Here is a 26,136-nt window from a genome sequence, read left to right as displayed (position 1 = left end):
TCATTCGTTCTCATCTTTTGTTTAAAAATTCCATTACCCAAGTGGGAAATATCCAAATATATAATTATATGCAATGCGTACACGGGTAGTACATTCTATGACACCAAAGCATAAGTAATGAAGCAACATGGCATCAATACAGTAGTATGTTCGCCTGATATACACCGAAAAGTATTCATTATAACATTCGGTTCGCAATTCAAACGTCCGAAAGTGATTGAGTTCCATCGAACTCCAAAATAGGAACGTGATAGGTAATTAAATATGCAGTAATGCGATGTTTGCTCGGGAGCACCGAAATTGAAATCGGTCATCCGATTTAATTGACGAAAATAAAATGACCAAACCTCTATACACTGTTCAGAGAACAAGTCAGCTTCCCGTGTTATTAGTATATTTTCAAAAATATGGGCCGTTCTGAATTGATGTAGGGTTATAAAACATAGAACATAATTTCACATGAAATTCGTTTGAGTTAAATTCTCACATTGAAGCCTACATTATTTTTGTGGCATCATTGGGGCTTGCGCACTTCGATTTCCTATACAGTGCGAGCCTCTTTAACTCTATATCAAAGACAGTGTTGTAAATATGCTTGGATAGGTCGATTAGTAATTTAGATTGGCACTTTTTTCGATAATATACAGCATGTCCCAAATTTGAGATATGACTTAATCAATAATTTTTTCCAAAAACTCTCAAAGGAACTGGACTATATTTGACTGTATTTCAAGACCGATTGATTAGAGAGGACTGTTAGAATGACCTCCTAGATCTATGTTATGTTAGAAAGACATTTCAGATATAAATCAACCGTTACTGGTTATGTAAGCAGTGTTGCCGGTAACCACTTTCCTTCAGGGGGTAGTTTCTTCACTCTCCAGAGATTACAAAAACACTAAACATAAATAGAAGTAGATACGTCGAAGCATTCAAATAAATAATGACGACAAGTTGAGACGACCTTACCAGAAGAAATAGAATAATAGAAATAAAAATTTTCAAGTGAAGTATACAGGGTGGCCATTTGAAAACGAAACAGACGAGATTACAGACTAAATAAATTTTTTCGATAGAAATGCTCGGACAGGTCGATTTCTGTTTCGAGGGGGACAATTTAAGATGTAGGTTACGGACGCATAGCGCTTCAACCCTTGCTACTACAACCCTCACCCCCAATTTTTGAATAGGGAAGATGGGGTGAGTGATACCTCATTTGAAAGGTATTTTTATACTGATTTCAGCACAGTAATTGTTTTTTTATTTTATGCATTAGTTCTCGAAATATTCTTAACTAAGTATTTGAAAATGAAGTGGTGTTTTCATGGCACTTGTAGTGTTTTTTGTGAATAATCGACATTTTGAGCTTCAAAACAACCATGACTGTGGCTTCCTTCCTCCAATCCACTGACATAGTAGTAATGGGCATTACTACCTTAACTACCTTAAGAGTCATAGTTACTTTCTGGGCGTATATCTACGTCAGAATGTTATAGTTGAAAGAATTAAAAGTAACTATGACTCTTAAGGTAGTTAAGGTAGTAATGGGCATAGGACTACCTTAAGAGAGTCATACTTACTAAAAGTCACTATGACTCTCTTAAGGTAGTCCTATGCCTATTACTACCTTAACTACCTTAAGAGTTATAGTTACTTTTTGGGCGTATATCTACGTCAAAATGTTATAGTTGAAAGAATTAAAAGTAACTATGACTCTTAAGGTAGTTAAGCTAGTAATGCCCATTACTACCTTAACTATAACATTCTGACGTAGATATACGCCCAGAAAGTAACTATGACTCTTAAGGTAGTTAAGGTAGTAATGTCCATTACTACTATGTCAGTGGATTGGAGGAAGTAAGCCACAGTCATGGTTGTTTTGAAGCTCAAAATGTCGATTTTTCACAAAAAAACACTACAAGTGCCATGAAAACACCACTTCATTTTCAAATACTTAGTTAAGAATATTTCGAGGACTAATGCATATAATGAAAAAAACAATTACTGTGCTGAAATCAGTATAAAAATGCCTTTCAAATGAGGTATCACTCACCCCATCTTCCCTATTCAAAAATTGGGGGTGAGGGTTGTAGTAGCAAGGGTTGAAGCGCTATGCGTCCGTAACCTACATCTTAAGTTGTCCCCCTCGAAACAGAAATCGACCTGTCCGAGCATTTCTATCGAAAAAATTTATTTCGTCTGTAATCTCGTCTGTTTCGTTTTCAAATGGCCACCCTGTATAACTGTTTTCCTGTTTTCGAATTTGTCCTAGTTTTATGTTTTTTTTCATGTATGTATATAGGTTTTGAACTTTTATAATTTTATACATTTTCCATTATATATGTTGACTTTTTATTGCATTTCTTTATTGTTATCTGTAACAAATTGAAATTCCAATTCACATGTTTTGAACTTTCGTCATTAGAAACAAGCGCTTAAAAATGTAAACAAGCAAGTTCGCGACTATATAGTATGGAGGAGGTACAGTTTTTCACGATATTTTCTGGCTGAGAATGTTGGAATTATTGGGGATGGTATCCAACCAATAAGCCTAATAACATCCCGTAGATTAATAGCCAGTATCAATTCTCTTTCAACATCGCTAATTGAAAATAGGCAATCCGCATTTCCTCTCACAATCAACTAGCAAATCCAACACGTGATTTGATTCCAGTGAGTGAATGGAGAAATCAACGTTCATATCCATCCATGCCCAAATCCAATATTAAAAAACTGGTTTTCAGTACAGGTCGATTCGGATTAATGGCTTTCGAATGTATTGCTCTACGCAAAAATACAGCAGGATTTTTTTTTGCGTGGATAATCTATTTAGGCGAGATCGACAACAAAGACATAAATGATGCCATTCGTGTCGAATAAAAGCTAACGAATAAAATAGTAATGACTTTTTCTCATGGAACCGGACATATATAGAGGTACGATATGCCTCTGAAACTGAATAAATGCAATTCCTGCGGCAGTTCCAACTTTAAATTTTCACAGGACCGATCCGCGTTTCAGTACGTTACGCTTTTATGACCAACATTTCATAGCATGGGTGTATTATGGCCGCAATTCCCTGGGCCTATTGCATGTGTATTCAATAATTTCGTATGTTTTCGGAGTTGTGATTCTTAAACAGAAAATATCACGTTTGGTAAATGACAATTTTATCCACCTTGTCTTCTGTACTCTAATATCTATAAAAAATCTATAAAAATTTCTCACACGCAGTCTGGTAGTCAATTTTCGGAGGAAGTTTATTGGTGCATAAACCCTGCCATAATTTGATTTTTGCAAGTGAGTTGAAATTTTGAAGAAATAGCTTGTTAGCAGCATTAGATATAATTTTGAATATTCATTTTTTGACTTTTGGACCCTTTCGGCTTACCTCATAAAGCTTCGAAATGAATGTGAATTGTGATCAGTAAGGAATATCAATCTAACAAGCACCTGTGAAAAATTCATTGATATATCAAGACAAAATGGAAATACATAAGTATATTGAATTAATAATGCTTTACTGAAAGATTTATAGTAATTCTAGAAATACTATGATTTTTCAGTGAAGCATTAATAATTAATTATTTTGTTTCACTTGTGACTTAAATTTTTTTTATTTCATTGAATGGATAAACCTCAACTCAACCCTTGTTGCTATAGGTTGAATAATGTCGTCTTTAAAGGTCAAAATAGAATAGAAATATATAACTGCAACTGATGTTAATGCAGTAATGTACTAAACAGTGAACAATTTTCTCTCTAGGGATGATTTTATGTACTTCTGAATCTGCAATTACAATTATTATTAACTCCACATTATTTGATGATTTTGTAACATTCGTCGACTGTGGGAAATGGAATAGATAATGTTGAGTTCGTATTTTGGGAAAATAAACAGAAAACTCATGAATACACATGATTTCATCCTTATGGCGACAGTACGTGACATGTGTTACATGCGGTTGGCGTAATGTTTTCGAATATTTGAAATTGCGTTTACTTCGGATATGTGAATATTGAAATTCGGTTGAATAATTTTAACATGCTGAAATTCTATATAATCAACCTATTTTTAGTGCTTTTGAAGTTACCAGTATTGTAAATAGTAGTGACAGCATAGGACTTCTAGCGTGATGACAAATTGGATCTCAAATGAATCGTCGAATATTTGATCTCAGAACAGTAACCATTGTGGTTTATGATTTTCTGAAATTGTTTTGATTCAATAACTTATCCATATTTTTTTTCCTTTGAATAGGAAGAGATGGAAGGGTGCTAAGTCGAATAACATGTTAAATTTCAATTAAAAATTGTTTTTTCCATTCTTAGTTCATTTCTATTTCTTCCTAGTCAAGCCAGGCAAAGGAAATATAGATATGATATTGAATTGAAACAATCTCAGAAAACAATAAACTAGAAGAGTTACCTACGAGGATGTACTGATATCTAGTTAGCCTGGACCAGTTCCATGCATAAAAAAAATATTGTGTTTCTATAGCAACGAAAAATAACCCATTAGAAGTGTCAGTGTGAAGTTTGAGGTCAAAAAAGTATACCAAAGTTACGCAATAAATTAAAAGAAAGAAGATTTCCACCGAAATTTAAAAATCGAAAAATTGGAGTATCGAGCCATCATCAAGTACCTGTATTTAAAAGGGTTAAGAGGTAAACAGATTCACGAAGATATGGTCAAAATAACCTTGGTGATCAATGTCCTTCGTATGCGACCGTGATAAAATGGACTGCAAGCTTCAAAAGAGGTAAATTTTCCATTGAAGATGATGACCGATCGGGAAGGCCAGTTTCTGTGTCAATCCCCGAAAATATCGATGCAGTTCATGACACGATTTTATCAGACCGTCGAATTGGTCTAAAACGGATATCTGAAGCACTGAATATTTCGTACGAACGCGTTTATCATATAGTTCACGTCAATTTGGACATGAGAAAAATTGCTGCAAAATGGATCCCCAAGTGTTTGAATGTTGACCAAATTCGTGCAATGGTAGAAGCATCGCGTTCGATCTGTGCTCGATTTGAAAACGATGTAGACTTCTTGGACCGAATTTTTACTATGAATGAGACTTGGGTACATTTCTACGATCCAGAAACAAAGTAACAATCGATGGAATGGCAACACTGTGGTTCTCCAAGACCTAAGAATTTTCGTGTCCAAAAATCTGGTGGAAAAGTTCTTGTTTTAGTTTTTTGGGATTGCTATGGACTAATCATGATTGTTTTTTTTTTGGATAAGAGTAGAACAATAACCGGAGATTACTATTCGACATTACGGACCACTCTACGGGAAAAAATTTAAGAGAAAAGACGCGAAGAGCTATCCAAAAGTGTTTTGTTTTTGCAGGACAATGCCCTTGCACACAGATCTCATGTTGCCATGCAAAAAATTCGTGATTTAGGTTTTGAATTACTAGAACACCCTCCTTATTCACCAGATTTGGGTCCATCCGACTATCATCTCTTTCCTCAACTGAAACTTCCAACGAGGAAGTGATAAAAGCTGTGGAGGTCTGGTTTGCAGAGCAAGAAGAAACATTTTTTTTTGAGGTCTAGAGACGTCGCAGGTTCGCTGTAATAAATGAAGGTATCCAATTGAGAGGAGAATATGTAGTAATAAAATATTGAAATTTTGTTCGGTTCTATAGTAGGCTAAGAATTTTTCAATATATCCTCGTACTTTTCTCAGATCAAAGATTTGATGATGATTCGTTTGAGCTTCAAGCTTTTTCCTTTTTTATACCACAGAAAGGTTCTGGGTTAGTAAATGGCGTTTGTGTCCCCTTTCTGGCAAGGGCGTTAGCCTTTTCGTTTCACTTGAACTGGTGTATGTTGAATTGGTTATGTTTTTGTATAAGTTGTCGATTCTGGAGAAGTGGTATTTGAATCGTGTTTCTCCTCATCAAGTAATTAGATTTTGTAACAGCTAAGGCCGTGTAAACGTTCATTATGTGTTCACCCCGTATAACCGAACCAGCACGACACGAAATCATTAATCTCCAATAGTCTCCTGCAGTTTATCGTCATGTTACATACGATTCGAAGCGGCATCAGTAAATCCAAAATTCAGCGTCGGCAGGAGCGTTACTCTACCGGATATAATTCGAAAATGTCCCGCGGAATTCATAAACGAATTAAAGTTTGCAAAAGCTCGCACGGATTTAACGTGCCAGCATGGTATCGGATTGAGTTGAATACACATCGACAACATTTGCAATTTGCCATGAATTCCTAATGAAATTGATTCTCGTGTACGTTTTGTATGCCGGGCGTGACGTTGCGAAGGAAACACGCGGATAGGTCTAGGGTGGCTGTTTGCCTTTTGCGGTTTGACAGTTTTTCATTCATCGATATCGGATGAGCCTAAGCTATCAAAATATTGTGTGTGGGGGTGGTAGAACGTCGAAAATTCGATGTAGTTTCCCGAGATATTAATGCCAGCCTTGCTCCGTCATCAATTTTCCTGCAATGGGAAAAATTTAACTTTGTTTTCCATCGGAGAAAAGGCAAATAAATTTTTCGTAGGGGTATGAATTTTATCCTAGTTTCTGCTCGCACTCTACCCTTTGAAACTGTCAATGAAAATCTGTTATTTCAGTTCGTTATGAAGGAACATGAAAGACAACAGTAGATATGTATACAGTGTATCAGTTCGAAAAGGTACCACCTTTAATATCCCCACCCCCATGCAAAATGAGAAAAAATGCAAAAAGAGGTAAAGTTTTGTTCGAAGGGGGACATTTTATTTGGTTGGTTTTGATCAATTTGTATCAACCCTGTGAGCGTGATGCAAGCAGCCCCTAAAATCTCAAAGGGAAAGAGGGATTTAGTAACACCTTGATTCAAAGTAGATTCGATTGCCTTCTCAAAAATACCATAGTCATTCGGGGTAACTGAGCGCAGAGGGTGAGTGTGCACAGTGCGTATATCTCGCTCCACTATGCAATGTATGAAAGAGGGGTTCATTTGGGTGAAGCAAGGGCGCAGAATCGCCAAATTAGTTGCGCCGTGCGACGTTTCGTTAAATTTTTATTTGCAATCAATCAAAATCACTATTTTTCTTGTTGATTTTTAGCATCTCTGCAAATTCTGCCAGGTCCAAGTTCCGAGTCCGATAGTGTTAAACAATATTTAATTCGATCATGCGCATATTAATCTAAATATATAATAAAAATTTTAGATTCCCTTAGCTGCTCAACTCTATAAGAACGTCAATTCAAATTTTGGCTTACTGGGGAAAGTGTGCGCGGGTAAGTGTGCGCGGGTAAGTGTGCGCATAGATTCATTATATATTCTGTGAGGAATAAATTATGACATTGTTGATTTTCTTGGTTAAGACCACCAACAGGGGAATGTATCAAGTGTTGTGTTCACCAGGAATGCTGGCACTAACAATAATGCAGTGCTTGTAAAAAGGCGCTTCTGTATTGACAATAAACAGCATTTCTCTAATATTGTAACATTTTGATGACATTATTTTGTAATCTGTTTTGATTGTGTGGTTCACTAAGCACTGCGTTCACTTACCCCATGAGGGTGCGCACACTTACCCTCAATACGAAGCATGTGAACGCACTCCGACTTTCACTATTAAATTTTTTTTTGCGAAAAAAAAAACGTTTTTTTTGTTTCCTTTTTGATGTTTTTTTATAGATTAGAAAATTCTCTATCTTATGAATATGTTTTAATTTTTCTAGCCTCAACATTTGAAACAGGGTATAGCTTGAAAGGCAGAAGTGCGCACAGTTTCCCCGAATGATTCTACACTTGTTCTTTTTTTTAGTACTTCCGAAAAATAAAAAGAATTGTTACGATAGCAATAGTTGCAATGAAACATGAGATTAATGAAGAATTTTTCACTAAGGGGATTTTCAAAATGTTGTCTACTCTTTTATGGACAAAAATATTATCTATTTTCGAATTCGTCCCATACGTTTTGGATTTGGTAAAGTTCAACTTTCATTTCTTCTGCATTTCCTACGTTTGGTAGCCTGAAAATTCTTTGATTGAAGCTGAAAACTGGTTGGATCAATTATTGTGCTGAATCTCATTAATTCATTTGTACTTCCTCAGGAACTGTCCACATGGTTTGTGGCAGCGATCGTTTGCCAATAAATTTCAAAGATCACCATTTCTGATGTTGATGGTCAAAGAATTGGAATTGAAATAAACATTACTTTCCCCCAAGTAAGCCATGAACCTGAAACTCCTCAAATTCGAACTCTTAACAAGTGTTTTTCTGAATAATGAACCAATAATTGCATATCCAACATGCCCTCATATAAAACATTTAGCTCACATTTGTCAGAATCAAGAACTTCATCAAGATATGCTACCGAGATGGAAAGTAACCATTGTCAATAAAAAATCGTTCTTTAAAACGGATGTACTGTATGGCCCAGCCGGAAACTGATATTCATGGTAATATCCACTTGTTAATTCTTTGCTGCGTCTTTTGTGCCTCGATGAATTCGACCATTCATGTTCGAAGATTTTCGATTTGAGTTTCGTTGACCTGGTAATTCCTTGATTGTTGGTCTAATTGATGGTCAACTTGTCATTTGTTATGTGCATTAGTCACCGGGCAAGGAATGAATAAGTGTTAATGAACCAGTTGGAGATGAGAGATTTAAATATTATTAATAGATGGTACTTCAGTTATGTGACACTGACATTGATATGCTGATAGACTGAGACGATTTTCGAACTGTCCAGGATAGGATTGAATCTTTGTTTATTGTTTCCTATGTCGAAGGTTCAAAATTTATTAATTGAAGGAATGAAAATTGTATTAATGAAATATGTTGGAGCATTCTAGCTATTACATTTATATTCCTTTTTCCTTGTCGAAATTTGGTCGAATTCGAACCTTAAAAATTTAAACCTGAGAGAAATCGTATCAATATCAATTAGGACAGCCTTCTCCCTTCGAATCATAATCGTGGAAGAAAAATTAAATGCACGTATTCGAAATGAATATGTCAATTCCCCCCAACAAATCTGTTTTACGATCCAGAACCCAACAAATTGATAAATCAGAGCCACATTCCGTGTAAAAAATTCCACAGTGATCCATTAGGAAAATGTTCCCTCGGGATGACATCGATGGATAAAAAGAGAAAAACCATTATTTCATTCATTATTCGCGTTTTCGAATGACAGGAAACATTCGTTCGTAATAAATTATGGCCGACATTGTGAACAATCAGAGCCGGATATTGTTGAATTGAGATCTGAAAAGGATCCCGATTTATTGCAATCAAGCTGGATGAGAAGGGTGTGCTCATCCAGAAAGAACAATTTCGTGTAGAACTCAATTACAATGCTCAAAAATTTAGAGGGATAAGGTATAGGTGATTCTTGTTAAGGTATCCAGAAGAACATGTGTTTTTTCAGGAAAAACGGGGATATTCTGAGTTGTTTTTATCATATTCTTTTTTCACTTTGAGGGAGGAAATACAATCATTCTTCGAAATTCGAAAAAATATTTCTCTTATGTTCTCAAAGAGCAACTATTGTAGAAATAAATCTCGAAACTCAGGATTTTTCGATGGACAACTTTCAAGACGAGTTTCTCCCAAAAAAATCATCGTAGATATAAGTGCGATACACATTCTGGAAGAACAACTCTTCTAGTGACAAATCTCGAAATTTCATCGAGCTCGGTGTGATCGTTCGGTCTTGACGGTTTTTTAACTGAGCCCATCTTTTTGGGAATTTTTCGAAGGACAACTTTTGACACGCGTACGAGGATATATTAAAAAATTCTTAGCCTACTATAGAACCTAACAAAATATTTTATTACTCAATATATTTTCCTCTTTTTGTCCAATTAGGACAAATTCATTACAGTGAACCTGCAACGTCTCTAGACCTTTCAAAAAAATGTTTCTTCTTGCTCTACAAACCAGACCTCCACAGCTTTTATTACCTCCTCCTCGGAAAAAAATTTACGACCTTTTAAACTTTTTTTTCTGTTGAGGAAAGAGATGATACTCGGATGGAGCCAAATCTGGTGAATAAGAGGGGTGTTCTAGTAATTCAAACATTAAATCACGATTTTTTTGCATGCCAACATGAGATTTGTGTGCAGGGGCGTTGTCCAGCAAAAACAAAACACCTTTGGATAGCTTTCCGCGTCTTTTCTCTTCAATTTTTTTCCCGTAGTGTAGTCAGTTATGTCGAATAGTAATCTCCGGTTATTTTTCTACACTTATCCAAAAAATCAATCATGATTACTCCATGGCAATCCCAAAAAACTGAAGCAAGAACTTTTCCAGCAGGTTTTTGGACACGAAACTTCTTAGGTCTTGGAGAACCAGAGTGTCGCCATTCCATCGATTGTTGCTTTGTTTCTGGATCGTAGAAATGTACCCAAGTCTCATCCATAGTAAAAATTCGGTTTAAGAAGTTTACATCGTTTACAAATCGAGCACAGATCGAACGCGATGCTTCTTCCATTGCACGGTTTGGTCAAAATCCCCAATATTTGGGGATCCATTTTGCATCAATTTTTTCATGTCCAAATTGACGTGAGCTATATGATGAACGCTTCGTATGAAGTATTTAGTGATTCATATATCCGTTTTAGCCCAATTCGACGGTCGGATAAAATCATGTCATGAACTGCATCGATATTTTCGGGAACTGACACAGAAACTGACCTTCCCGATCGGTCATCATCTTCAATGAAAAATTTACCTCTTTTGAAGCTCGCAGTCCAATTTTTCGCGGTCGCATACGAAGGACATTGATCACCAAGGGTATTAAGCATATCTTCGTAAATCTGCTTACCTCTTAACCTTTTTGAATACAGATACTTGATGATGGCTCGATACTCCAATTTTTCGATTTTCACAATTTTGGTGGACATCTTCTTTCGTTTAATTAATTGCTTAACTCTGGTTTACTTTTTTGACCTCAAACTTCACACTGACACTTCTAATGAGTTATTGTTCGAGGCTATGGTAACACAATATTTTTTTATGCAGGGAACTGGTCTAGGCTAACTAGATATCAATATATCCTCGTATATCCCAGAAAAATCATCGTAGATCCAAATGTGATACATATTCTGAAAGAGCAGTTTTTTTGTGATGAATTGCGAAATTTTTTTGAGATTGTTTGAACTGTTGCAGAATACGGCAGCATTGGGAGACAGAATAGCATGATGTTTCTACCTAGTTAGGTACCAGGAAGGGGAAAGTGATGATATTACTCTATTGCTAAAGAGCATAGGACCAACATTAGGAAGCGCAAAATATATTCAGTGAAATGATTATCATCCTATAAGGCTCATGCTGCAAAAGCGAAATGGTTAACTAATTTGTCGAGTACCATCTTCCTGCCCCTCTTTGAAGTTACAGCCCCATATCATCCATATGAAATCAAAAATATTCCATTTCCAGAAATACGCTTTAGCGATCTTTCCATAACTTCCTTCCCAATTACCTCCGTCCAGAGCAATTCAATTTAAAAACGAACTAGACTCCGGCCAGTCCACACAAGGAGTAGCAACGTGCAGGTATGAGAGCTCCCGTAAAAATTCACGTTGAAATATGGCGAAGTTTAATTCTGGACGTATTTTTCCTGAAAACGGGCCGGAATCGGGGCATAACGTATGCCCAAGAGCCATACCTTAATTGAATATGAAAAGTGAGCCGTGACAGGGGCCAGGGCTCTCAGAATCTGCCAGCATCACCGGTTCCTCCTGCGACAAAGTTCAACTTAATTAACTGATTTCACTGACTAAATATTTATTTTCTTGAAATTTAATTTTCTTGATAAGTTTCTCCGAACGAATCGGAGGTTTTATCGGCAGAATCACTGAGTGTTGTCTTCTTTACTTGTCGTATACAAAACAAAGTTTTCATGAAGAACTAAAATTAACTCAAATTTAGACATATCTTTACATACGAATTCAAAATTGTTTTTGTAATTTGGAAATTCATTTTACCATTTTGAGGTTATCTATAGGGTGTCTGTAAACAAATGCGAAGGACTTAGGGAGATGATTCCTCGATGAAAATAAGTAGGGGTAGTTCCTATAAATTTTTTTCGAAATTGACCTCCCATCCAAGATACAGCCTTTGGAAGGCGATGATGAGTTGACAGTTTAAATTGAGTCATAAACCTATACATAATATGAAGCACTAAGTAGATGTTACACACATTTTTTAGATCTCATACATTATCAGGGGTTGAAAATAACAATATGTATTTTAGCGGGAGGTAGTCATTCTATGGAACACTTATACGATGAAATGGAATGAACACTGTATGGAAATTTTGCAAGAGACTTTTCTTCTCCAGAATTGAATGGAAAACCATGAAAGAATTCTATTTTTCGAAAATCTATCCCAGGACAACAATTTTTGAAGGAAAATCATTAGGGGTTGTTATTTTCAACCCCTAATAATAAAGTTATGAGATCTAAAAAAATTGTGTGAGTAACATCTACTTATAGTTGGGGAGCCGACGATGCTATATCGGGATTTACTCGAGCGTCGTGAAGACCAAGTGGATTTTGAAGATTAGATGGTATAAAGAAAAAAAGGTTTTATGATGTATGCACTTTCAGCGGTGGTCTCAAAGATGTAAAAAAAATCGTCAGGTGTACATACTCGACCGTGTCAGATTTTCATACAGATGGTTAATCTGGGTGTTGTAGACGTGTTGACCCATTGATCTGACATTAATCAGGGGGGGTTTTTTTAATCTGACACTTTGAAGATGATAAAAATTCTTTTTTTTCGAATATTTCCCTGCCTGTACCTCTAATCGTTTTTGTATTCATCATGAAAGTTGTAGATAATAAAATTCCACACAACTTTTGTCTGAAGCAATTTTACATACTCTTAACCGTTCTCGAGTTAGAGGGCAATAAGGGCGAGAAGCTTAGCCACACATGCGAAAGGGCAAGGTCAATGTAGAATCCCAGTCTGATCTACAATTGTCAAAATGACAATTTCGGAATTAGTCATGAAAATTTTACGCCGGGTTTCATAAAGCTTGATCGGGGAATCAACGCTTGACTGACCGATAATTCAGTCATGATCATTCAGAATATTATTCTCGCATCAAATTGAGATGTTTATACGTCCATTCAATTATTTTCAATTGCTACTTCTTCAATATATTCAGAAATGAAAAGGTTTCAGTGATTTCGTTCGAGAAATCGAGTAACTGTCAAATTGTCAATCGGACAATCAAAGTTTTATGAAACCCGCTGTTAGTGTTGTCTGTGACTGAACCTTAGAATGTACTATTTTCCAACGAGTGAATTTTCGCTTCAGCATGCATCGCTGAACACCTCGCATTAATCGCCATATATCTCAAGAACGTTTGAAAGTAGAAAAAATTGCTTGGCACAAAATTTGTATAAAATGTTATGCTCTACAACTTTTATAATGAATGCGAAAAAGATTTGAAGCCCAGGGAAGGAGATAATTCAAAAAAACTGATTTTTGTGACCTTTATGACCAATTTTTATTGTTTCGGCTTGCTGAAACTATCAGATTATATTTTTTCCGTTATTCCTGAATCATTAGCTTCAAAATAAGAAAAAACGTCACCGCGCTCGAGAATGTACACGTGACGTTTTTTTTTTGCAACTTTGGCGACCTCCCACACATTTTCGACACGCTTAAATTGTCAGATTAAGAGAATATATACTTTTCAACATGTAATTAACCACATATGTATATCTTAATCTGACACGCTCGAGTATGCACAATGATCGTTTTTTTACTATTCTGACAGGCTGTCCTAGACAATTCCCCCTATATACAGCTCTAATATTTGGTAGAGGTACTCTACAGGGTCCAAGGTATGTCCCCTTATATTAATCTGACACGCTCGACTAAATCCCGAATTTTCCTCTTCGGCTCCCCAACTATAAGTGCCTCATATTATGTATAGTTCTATGACTCAGTGTTTTTCAGAACCCGTACAAAAAATTTAAAACTGTCAACTCGCCATCGCCTTCCAAAGGCTGTATCTTGGAAGGGAGGTCGATTTCGAACAAAATTTATGGGAACTATTCCTGCTTATTTTCATCGAGGAATCATCTCCCTAAGTCCTTACATTTGTTAACAGTCACCCTGTATATAGAAGTATCTTACCGATTTATGCCAATCAGGAATGACATTCTTTCTCCATTAGTAATAAACCAGTTTAGAAACTGCTACATATTCAAAGTGAAATTCATGATAAAGATTGATACTTCTTGACGATACTGACCTTCAAAACTGTATGACCTATATAAGACAGCAAATACTTTCGAATGCACGCCAGGAGAACCTTATATTATCGGCGTATGATGTGAAACCTAATGGAATCATTTCGATTTGCCAGCGATACAACAAGCAACATCCCAAGATGAAAGTTAACGCAAGCTTTTCAATCCAAACTCCACGTACTTCCTAATTGAAAAGTTCCATTCAGAGATCGGATTCTCGTGGAGAAGAAGGAATTTCCTCGATGCGGCTGCTTTGATGTGTTGCGTGCTCAGTACGAGACGAAATCACTTCCAACCTCTGCTAATTGGAGGAGATTGTTCGGGCCTTTGTCACCTTGAGATCTGGGTAAACGTGGAATCTTGGCGGTAGTTGTTAAGTGTTTGCTTCGCTATAATTATGGCCCTGCGTTAAGGGATGGGGTCTAGAAGTGGAATGTTAATGCGATTTCGATTGTCGCAGGTGACATCCCTCCTATCCATACCATTATTGAATGGTGCCTGCAGGAGCGTTTGATCAGCTATGGAGTATGGGATTAATTCTAGTCTCGTCTTCAAGATGAAGACGTTGCAGTGCTGAAGTGGTGAGGAGGACCATCGAAAGGCATTTCCTGCATCTAGTCTTGTGCGTTTGCAACCAGAAATGTCTTTCGTGTGGATACTGGAGGCGCATATTTCATTTTTAGAGTTGAATATTTTGATGGCGAGTAGGTACAATTTTGTTATGAAGCCTCCTATGAGTATGAGGAGCAACTAGAAACAATTTTTTTTTCATTGAGACACTTCATTGAAAAAATGGAGTTTAATGTGCTATTAAAAAATGGTGAATTTATTGTTGCTGCTAGAATTTTGATGAATGGCAGAATAGTTATTTCAAGAAGATGGAACCAGATCATACACTGCTACAGAAACTTTAGCTACTCTCAGCATGGGCTAACTAGCTTCAATACCAAACATGCATTTCCCCTAGATCGTGAGTGACTTTTCCTTGTGACCTATCCAATTTTTTGAGAACCTATTCCTGATTTGAACCAACTGAGGTCTGGAATCATTGAAAAATTGATTGAATCAACGATTACCCTTCATTTTGAAACTTGGAACATAGATACAAGGAATGGAAAATAAACATTTCTTGTTGTCCAAAGACTGGAGTGAGATAGTTGCTTAGTGTCGCCAATCACAATTGAGATAGTTGAATCCGACATCATTGTCACGTCAATTTTCCGTACAAAAAGGTAGGAGCTATATAAATTTATTTATTTTACGCCACTGCCTTAGTGTCGCGCTAGACAGAGAAGAATCGAATGTTTGTACCACAACAAATACATTCATAGCACGTCAATGTCCATTCCATGTAGATATTTATGTTCTAAGTTTTAAAACATGTTTTTGAATCGTTTCAGAACTCTGATTGTCTAGATTCTTGTAATCTATCCCAATGAAAGAAAAGCTTTTCGGACGTTGAAAGATATCATTATTGAATCTGCTAGTGAATTTTTCTGAAAGGGTGCTTTTCCATACAAAATTAAGAAACATACCCAGGTCAAGTTTACATATTCTCATTTAAGGAACATGAAGTGATTCAATAACAGAAATATACTTCATTCAAAAATATGTTAGCAGTCGGTTGGCTATGAAATAATTTTCTCAAGTTTTTATAACTAGAACGAAGTAAGATTGGCACTCATGAAATGTTGTCAATGTCATAACGCCGTTGCCACAACTAATATCAATTTTTATTACGAAAATGCCGAAAGTGACTGAAAAAAGAGAAAGGGTTTCAGGAAGTGCTATTTCGAATTCAGGTCCGCTCATTCAAATAGTTATACCCTGATATTCTAAAATCCACAATACGTCAGACGGTAGCGAACATATTCAATGTAAGAGAATTTATATAATGTTTCATCTGAATCTAAACGACTTACATTTCAGCTGAATATTTCCACAATCAGAAAGATTGTGAATGAAGAGGATGACAAAGAATTTCCTTCTATTGGGAGACCCAAAAAAGTGGTGGCATTCGAGAATTTTATGTTTGAGTGAATTTTCGTTTTCTACAGGATTTTCAATAAATGTCATCGTAGAATAAGTTCCCCAAAATGGATTTTTCTATTTTTCATTTGACTTGTCCTATACAATGTAAATGTCTTAAGGTACCAATAAATACCTAATTATTATTATTACATCAACGTATTAAGATGAATAGCCACAAATACGCGCAAGTTGCCCTGTTACTTGTTTATTCATGTGAAATTCAGGTGAAGTTCAACTTAACTTGAAACTTCCTTCAATTCCTTTTACTTATATTGATGCAAGATGATTTTTGTTGAAGAATTTAACATTCTTGTAATTATCTGTTAATTCCTTCGGTAGATACTCATTTCTCAACCACTGCATCATATGCATTTCAATATTCTTCTTCGGATTAATATTTTTGAAATATACAAATGATGTAAGCCAAAGAAGATAACGAACATTAACTCTCCTCAAGCTAGTGCATATTATGATATTATACTGATTTCTTGTATTTTCCATGTAAATAACTGGATTTGGTATGCCTTCAATCAGTTTGTATAAACTTCAATTATGTTCGTCACATATTTTCCGAAGAGTTTCGACATTGTGATAAAATACGTAATAACAGAAACTTTTACGTAGAACGGGCAACATAGCGTTGATTTAAAACCCAAAAATGTTTTGACAAGCTTTATAACCTCACATTTTCGTACTATACAGAGTGAAATGTGTCAAATTTCCATGGCCAACCGACTGCTAAAATAAAAGTGAATGAAGTATACGTTGTTACATAACACCAACCTTAAAAATTTTATAGCCTTCTTGACAACGAATATTTTTGAACGCATGGTCAGTGAAATATTCAAATATCGATCAATTGGAATTGTATGTTCGATATTCACCTGAAATAAGTAGTTGTCATATTTCGAAACTGATTCCTTTCATTTACCTTACCAGGATTATGATGCAGATATAAAAAAGTCTATTCTTTGGACACAAGTAGCTTTGATTCAATTTTTGAAGCTACATATACTATATGAAGGGAGTATTAATTGACTTATTCATGTCCATCTAGTATAGACGATAAATAAAAAAAGAAACTGTGGAAAATTACCAAGAATTTCGCTTTTATCTATAAATTTTCCGAACCAAACACCCAATTCATGAAGTTATTTCTTTATCTCGGCGAAATCTTGTCATCGCACACAAAAAGATTCAAATTTATGCCGCCAGGTGTAGATATCCTCGGAAAATTCGGTTTTCTAAAGGATCCCAAGTGTGAATAGTGGCTGGAAAGGCGCACTTCTGGGGTACAATGCCGTTTCCTTATTTCCATATCTTTTATGTGGTGACAACTTAATAATAACATGGCTGTAGCTCTCTGCCTTATCCTCTTTTGCTTAATTGAAATCAGTTTGTCATACACCTGCAACGCTTCCCAGCCTACGATGTACATGGTTTCATGAATTGAATTAAATCCTCGCTGTAGGAGAAACAACCGATTGTTCTTGGGAGATGATTATTGTCGAGGACGTGGTTTGATTTCCTCTAGCCATTATTCGACGACAGGGGAGTGTAGCATTTTCCAGTCGAATACATGAAAAATTGCTTGTGCTGGGATGACAGCAGGATTTGCGATACAAAGGGCACAAATTTGACTCATACACTGTTTATTGACGACAAGAAGACTCAGCATATAAGGACAAAAATTGGTATATCTAAAATAAATCCAAGAACAACTCGTTTCACACTCCAAACATATTTATAATATTTATAGAAAAAGTGGTTTCCTTATTAATAGAGGACTCGCTGTCCTTAACCATATTTCTCGTGTTTTTATGAGCTCTGTACTTGGTTTTACTGTATCATTTAGAGAAAAAAGTGCCAGGCTCCAAGTCAGCCAAAGTATGATATCTCGACTTTGGAATAGGTTCAGGGAGGCAAGTTCCGTGTTGGAAAGACCAAGGCTTGGTGGGCGACGAAAAACAACACCTGCTCAGGATCGTTTCATCACCGTTTCGGCGAGAAGAAACCCTACATCTACGTATAGAATGCTACGGAATACTCTTCAAAATACAGATGGGGTCCAAGTTTCCATCGAAACCATCAGACGACGTTTGAGAGAGGTGAATCTAGGTTCTAGACGTCCATTAAGAGGAGTTCCATTAACACGTGACCATAAGCGTCGAAGACTGGAATGGGCAAGGCAACATATCAATTGAAACGATCAATGGCGTAGTGTCCTTTTCACTGATGAATCCAGATATGGACGATTTTCATACTCTCGAAGAATAAGGGTATGGACAATCCCACGCATACCCTGTAATCGTCGCTATGTCCAAGAAGTCCATCCATTACGAGAGGGTAGTGTTATGGTATGGGCCAGGATATGTTTTACAGATCTACAAATTTGTCCTGGGAATATGAAGCCTTACACTATAGGGAGCATGTCAATGACAATGTTGTGCCAAATTTTCACGCTGCTTTTGGTGAAACTTTTCAATTTCTAGACGATAACGCTAGACCTCACCGTGCAGCCATAGTTGAGAATGCGCGCGAGGAGCTTGGTATTCCACATTTACCAATACTTCCGCACTCACCAGATTTGAATTGCATAGAACATGCATGGGATATGCTCCAAAGAAGATTAGATAATCATTAACCTACCGCAGAATCCTTAAATGATCTGAGAGAGCTTCTGCCCCGTTTATGAAACCAAATTTCTCAAGAAATGTTCAACAACCTCTTGCGTAGTATGCAAAAAAGATGTCAAGCTGTTATTGATGCCTGTGAAGGCCATACATTGTATTGATAGTCTAGAAATGCTTGAATTCTCGGGGAATAAAATTTCGTTATTTTACTTGTTTTTGCTTAACCACCCTGTATGCGCTGCAACTTGAAATCATATTAATATGAATTTTCATCACAAAAATTTTATTTTAACTATATATTTTTGCAATTTAAGTCAATATCCCTAACTCATGTGGAGCAGTTTAGTTCTAAGTAATCTAGAGCAAATTCCCCAACGCAAGAAAAATTTTCAATAATTTCCCATGACCCATATTCTCAAAAACTAGTTCCAGTTGTTTGTGATGTTCCAATTTCCCATTCATCACAGTTTTCATCAATCTAAGGAGCAAAATAATCCTTCGAAACTCGAAAACACAGATACACCATAACTGTGTTAAACTTGCTGTGAACATGTGTTTCTTGGTGTAATTTATGGTTTATTTTGGGACCCCTTCCAAGTTCCGCCTGTTTTGGAATCCTTTTTCATACGGAATTCTCCGTATATCCCTAAGGCCCGAGAAAAATGGTCTTACGTAAGTTTGCTACGTAACTTTGTCCATTTATCGGGTGTATAACTTCATGAACTTCACTGGCTCTTTTCATCATTAATTAATGCATGTGAAGAATGTTTTGCAGCTTGCTTCAGGTATCTTTGACGAATAGACCATGTTTTTGTGTCGTGGTTTCTGGCTACGGTCTTATTACAGTTGAAAATATATGGAAAATCTTCATATACAGGTTGAAAATAGGATTAGTCTCTCGACTATCCAGAACAGGAGCGAAATCATGAATGATAATGATATTCTGATATGTCTTTTTTTCCAACTCAATGAAAATTTCTCTAATGCTTGATGAATTTCCAGAGGAGACAGCATATTATCTCATATTCTCAAGTATCCATTCATTTCTAAGTGCTTCAATTCAAAACAAAATTGTCTAAGGCAGCTCTTTTCCTTCGAATCGACAAGCTGTGGATCCTGGCCTACTCCGATCTTTCACATTTAATCAAGCGGTTAATATCTGGTTGAGTTTCCGGAGCAAAAGAAGCAACTCAAAAGAATATCAATAAACCCATATTAAAAAGCCTTCTTTTGAATGTCTTTAAGGTTAACATTTTTGAATTGGACTTCTTTCATCACGATCGACTGGCGAATTCTTTCCTGAAAGGAGTTCTGTTGATGTGGAACCCTAAAACGTACCTAATTTGGTATGCAATATCAATTTCTTGGAAAGCGAAAATACGATATTATACGCTGGAGAGTTCGAAGGGTTCATTAGCAGAAAGAATATGAATTTCCTTTTCAGTTTCTGCATTCCTTTTCATGATTTTAGTCAGGATTATACATCCTGCTTTCCTTGAAACATTTTAGGACCTTTCTTCACTGTATGTATCGTCTACAATAGTCATTAAATACGACGATTTGATAGAGGAAAAATAATAAATATTCATTTATTGAGATGGCAAAGTATCAAAAATACGCTCTAGCACTTGTAGAAGGCTGAATAAAGCCACAATTCCCTGAGAAAAGCTTTCGGACTTTTGTCATAAACAAAAAAATTTAAAATCACTACAATATACCCATCCTACTTAACCTGAGGATCATTAGGTTGTCAAAATTCTGAGAACACTTACGAATGTACAAAGATTCAAGGAATCATTAATTTGGATAAGAGATGAGGTTAATTAGTTTTCATCGAAGAAATCTTTGAAGTAGAGAATTCGCATAAAATGGCATGGGTGTATGCGAATTGAAGTGTTGAATGAAATGAAACAATCTGTAGCAAACCATGGTGGTAATGCAAATATGGGATATTCTATCTCTTCGAGTTTTCGCTTCAAATAATAATGAACTACTTCGACTCCATCTCGCATTATCCTACGCCTGCCCATCATAGTGCAGGGAGTTATAGGAGTAAACTTTGCTACATTATCTTGCAAACTTTAAGACCTGTACGGTGGAATTACTCATGTACAAATACCATCCACGTCTCGGGTTTATTCTTGTTTCCTACATAATCTCAACTTATTGTCACAGCATTACATTAATCCTTCGTGCATATACGGGCAAATGTGATTCACCGTAATCATTGTTACAGGATGAAACTGCGACATCTCCTCTTAATCAGCGTACTATGGAAACTCGGCTCAGGTTGCATGAACAACTGCACTTGTTCCACAGACAACAAAGGCCGAAACGCCATGATATGCAAAGAAGGGGGCATTGTGGGCCCCCTCACCCTAGAAGGAATGGATCTCGACACTGAAGTTCTTATCATAACAGCCCCAGAATACGACATGAATGTCCTCACCATGGTTCCCGCTTTCGGAGACTTCAAGCAGCTGGAGGAGGTGCATATAATCAGATCGAACATACCCCAACTCGGGGAGCATTTCTTCTTCTATCTCAAGAACCTGTCAGTTCTCAACTTGTCCCAGAACAATATCACCCAAGTGATCAATAAGAACTTCTTGGGTCTGGAGAAGTTGAAGGAGTTGATCATGGATGATAACAGGATAAATTCGCTGCCTAGTGGTACGTTCAGCTCCCTGAAAGAGCTGAAGGTGCTGTCGATCCAGAGGAATAGGATAAACGAGCTAGTGCACAGCGTTTTTCAAGAGGTGAAGAAATTGATGGTGTTGAAGCTGAGTGGTAACCCTGTTAGAACTTTACCAGTTGAGGCGTTCAGAGATGTACAGGTATGTTCTGTCTATTTATCTTTCAATTGATTCAGATTATTAAATGTCATTATTATTATTATACAGGGTGAGTCTTTGACTCGTACAAATATTTTAACCGTAGATTCTTGAGGTGAAAGAAAACACTCTTTTCCCATACCGTTTTTTTTTATTCGGCCCTGATGAAAAGATATTTTCTTGTTTTCATAATGAGCTGTGCCAACCCTAGAAAAACAGAATTACCTTCAAAATAACTAGCTAAATCTGTGACATTACACATCTGTGGATCTTTTAAACAGAGTTGTATTTAGCCAAGGTACCCAATTTTTCGAATTTCACAGATACTTTTCAATTTTGGAACATCAAACGAAAACGCCGCATTATACGAGAAAATATAAAGAATACTTTTATTTTGCAAAATATATCCACTAGATAGCGCCCAACTTAGTTTCAAGAATTGGGTTCTTCGAATTTTTGGTATTTTTTTTGGTACCAAATGCTCATAATTAGAAAACTGGGAGACGTGGGTGATATCTTGTGTTCGAAAAAGATTAATCAAATAAATGAAAAATCATATCCCGAAATTAATTTCATTTGATGAAACCGTTTGTGAGATAGATTCAAGAATTACATTTTTTATGGTTTTTCAACAGCTTGTATCTTTCAAACCGAGCCTATTCGGAAAAAATGTTAAAGTAAAAAAGTGTTTCTTCTGACCTCAAGAATCTACTGTTAGAATATTTATACGATTCAGAGATTCGTTTGATTGAAAATTTATATCGATAAATGATTTAGATATGGATAGAATAATATTGTTGTATTATTGTTGGCCTTATTTATTGATACGCATTAATTGTATGAAAAATATAAGAATGAAATGCATTCTGGGGAAAGCGTGATTTTTTCAAAATTTTATTATTGCTTTTCACCCCTTATCATGAAACACACCAAATGAAAACAAAAATAATCTTGTTGGTTAAATAGCACCTGCTCTATAGAAGCTTCAACATCTTTGACAAAAGCAAATTCGTGAAGTTATGTTGCCAAATAAATAACATTGAAACAATATGAATTTACAACTACTAACTAGCTGACCCGGCAAACGTCGTTTTGCCATATAAATAATTTCCTAGTAATTTCTAAAAAAAATGATTAAATTACTAAAATGGCTATTAAAAAATAAGGGCTGATCGTAGAAGGGTGAAAATTGAGGATTGTATGTATTTTTGTATGTTGTATCATAAAAAAATAGAAATTAAAAATTTTGTCCAAAAAATGAAATAAAAAATTTAGGGGTGGACTACCCCTAACATTTAGGGGGATGAAAAATAGATGTTGGCCGATTCTCATAGATACCGGATAAGCACAAAAAATTTCATCAAAATCGGTCAAGCCGTTTCGGAGGAGTATGGTAACGAAAACTATGACACGAGAATTTTATATATTAGATAATTCAAATTCGGAAACTTCCACATCCACCATTTGTTGTAACAATTTATATTGGGAATTAAAAATTACTTTGGTCCTATTTAAAAAAAAATGGCTCATAGTGGCGGCAGACTTTTATGGTTTCAGAGAGGTTAGACATCAGTCCATAAGATCCAGATCATAGTGCCTTGAATTTCAAACAAAAACATTGGTTTTTACTGTGCTGAGTATGGGGGGCACAATACGCCGATGAAAATCAACTAAAAGTAGTAATCTCGCAAAAATGTAACGTCTTGGCAAGCTCATTCCAATTCCCCCAACACATCATTCAACAACTTCCCCTCGTGCCATAAATTTTGATTCACTCATTCTGGTTATTCTGTTCCAGGAGCTTAGAACATTAGAATGCAGAGGATGCGCCCTGAGCGATATGAACAAGCAAATCTACCCCCTGCTTCCACACCTAAATCATCTAGACCTGGGCGAAAACGACATAACATGCCTAGAAAAAGACGACTTTCAGAATCTGCAGAGCCTGCGACACCTGAAACTGGACGGAAACAAACTGAAACACATCGGGGAGAACGTCTTCTCCCATCTAACCGAACTGAAAAAGTTGAATTTGGCCAGAAACGAAATCAAGTCGATTTCCTTGTCCGCATTCGACAATTTGGACAATCTGACGGAGTTGGACTTGAGTTACAATCGAATTAACGCTTTGAAACCTCATTTATTCGATTCAATCCGAGAGAATCTGCTCGTGTTGAGCTTGAGCGGGAACCCCCTGGATTTAACACTGATGAAAAATCTGTTTAAAGATTCGAAACTGAGGGATTTGAGATTGAGGCAGTGCGGATTATTCGATATAACCGACGATATTTTTCCGACCACTTTGATTTCCCTGGATCTGGCTGAGAATTACCTGAGCGGTCTGAGTGGGAAGGTTATCCCGGATGGCTTGTATTATTTGGATATCTCCAAGAATATGTTTAGGGGGATTTCGAACGACGATCTCCTGGACAAAATCGAGTTTATCAACGTGACGCTTTTGGATCGCAACCCTTGGTCTTGCGACCTTTGCTTCATAGTCCCCTTGATGAACAGGGTGAACAGGAGTTCTGCCTTTCGAAACATCGTGTGTTCCCAGCCTTACGTCGTTGAGGGTAAACGTCTGGAGTCTCTAGATAGGAACAAATTGACCTGGTGTTCCTCCACGAGTTACCCAAGCGGGGACGCGAATTTTTTCTCGATCAACGAAAAAAGCAGCATAGGCATAGTCGCGGCTAGCATGTCTGTCTTTCTGTTATTCCTCATCCTGGTCGTGATAGCCGGAATGCTCTGCTATTCGAAGAGGCACGCGGCCAAATACTACACCCACGAAGACAAGCTGACAGTGGAGAACGATTTCGCCCCAGATAATCACAGCCCCCTCTTCTGCGATGATCGGGAATTGAGTTTCAAATTTCCCCTGGATAACAACGTTAACGAGAAGAGGGTTTCGATAGCAACGATTGACGAAATGAAAAAAGAACATAAAATAACGAACTGAGTCTGGATGAAGATGAAGGAAAGGCTGAATGCAAAATGGCGCAACCTGAAAGCGCTCGGCCCGTCGCTTGTTCTCAGAAGACTGATTTGTCTGAATCCATTCCTCGATTCTACGGTTATTTTTTGCTTTTACTGAAATATCTCCCTCGATTCCAGTTGAATATTTAGTGTTGATGAATGCCTAACGTTAAAGCACGTTTTTGCTTATCTCATTCCTTAACGCTCTTTCACAATTCTGCCTAATGGGTGAATCAGCCTTCAATCTGCACTATACAGGCTGATGTTGCCATTCCCCTGCAGTACTTTTATTAAAGACACAAAAATACAATGAGACAAAACAAACTTCTTCTAAACTCATCGTTGGCTTCCAATTCAATCTTGATGTCAATACTCTATCGTTATATGAATAAGGACGCTTCTATTGAAAATATTTAGTGATCAAATATCAGAAATATCCACTGTCAATTAGATCATGAAATTATTTCCACATCTCTCATGATGTGTATAAAATGGAGACGATATTAATTTGTCCTTAGGAAGGAGTATTAATTTATCAGCAAAAATTCGAATGGAATTGTCCAATGCAAATACTCAGTAAGAATAATTCGTTATCTCCTTTATCAATGTAGTTAATGCGACCAAAATATTTTATAAATATTTACTCATTCCAGACACTGAGGGGCTCTAAACCCATATTTCTTCGTAATCGAATTATGAGATATCCAAGTCTCAATATCTTCCATGTATTTTTGTACGTCAAATATCTGTGATGTCTTTCAATTTGAGGTACATCATTCACCCTTTGATTTCAGATATTGTTGTTAATTTTTGCTTACGCATTGATGTGATGGAAACATTCACTTTGTAAATATTATTTATTATTTTATACTAAATATTTTATTGAAAATATTCTACAATTTTTATAATATATATCTGATCTTGAATTCTTAGAGGTCAGATCATCTATGTATTTATATCTGGTACTTAATAAGGCACTAATTAAATTGAATCTTCATAGCATAAGACGTGTGATTTAATTTAAAAAAGTATTATTTTATGGAGAAAAAGCTTATTTTTAAGATGATATTTATAATTTTATATATTATGTACAAATGCCATGTGACTGTTAAATGAAACTATCAACTGTATTGAATTTTATTCTTTTCAAATTCCCCGATATCCTTTTTGATATAAAATTGGAACCTGAAGATTATAGAGCGGTTTTCATTTTTCCTGATTAATTTGTAATATTGTATATTTGAGGGGTCAAAAGAGTCTTTATCAATTAATGAAATTCCAATTTTTTGTTAGCTATTCTGATAATATTGAAATAAATTAATGAAGAATTGAAAGTTTGGAAAGGGTGGTTTTCCTGCGCAAGTACAGTAGCTAGCGGTGTATTTAGTGGGATTTTAATCTCGAA

General features: G+C 36.2%; 1 protein-coding gene across 2 annotated transcripts in view; it reads left to right on the top strand.

Moving 5' to 3' along the window:
* The window catches only part of LOC123312004 (leucine-rich repeat-containing protein 15-like), a 121,754-nt gene extending 95,893 nt beyond the window's left edge, over window positions 1-25,861 (top strand). For both annotated transcript variants that reach the window (XM_044896173.1, XM_044896172.1), the window contains exons 2-3: window positions 21,158-21,758; window positions 23,554-25,861. In XM_044896173.1, coding sequence (XP_044752108.1) covers window positions 21,159-21,758; window positions 23,554-24,714 — 1,761 coding nt within the window. In that variant the 5' untranslated portion in view covers window position 21,158 and the 3' untranslated portion in view covers window positions 24,715-25,861. The remainder of the gene's footprint in view (window positions 1-21,157; window positions 21,759-23,553) is intronic.
* The last annotated feature ends 275 nt before the right edge of the window (window positions 25,862-26,136 follow it).

This window comes from Coccinella septempunctata, chromosome 4 (assembly GCF_907165205.1).
Source record: "Coccinella septempunctata chromosome 4, icCocSept1.1, whole genome shotgun sequence".
Taxonomy (NCBI): Eukaryota; Metazoa; Arthropoda; class Insecta; order Coleoptera; family Coccinellidae; genus Coccinella; species Coccinella septempunctata.
Note: the sequence above shows the minus strand (reverse complement) of the source record. Positions and strands in the feature narration are given on the sequence as shown.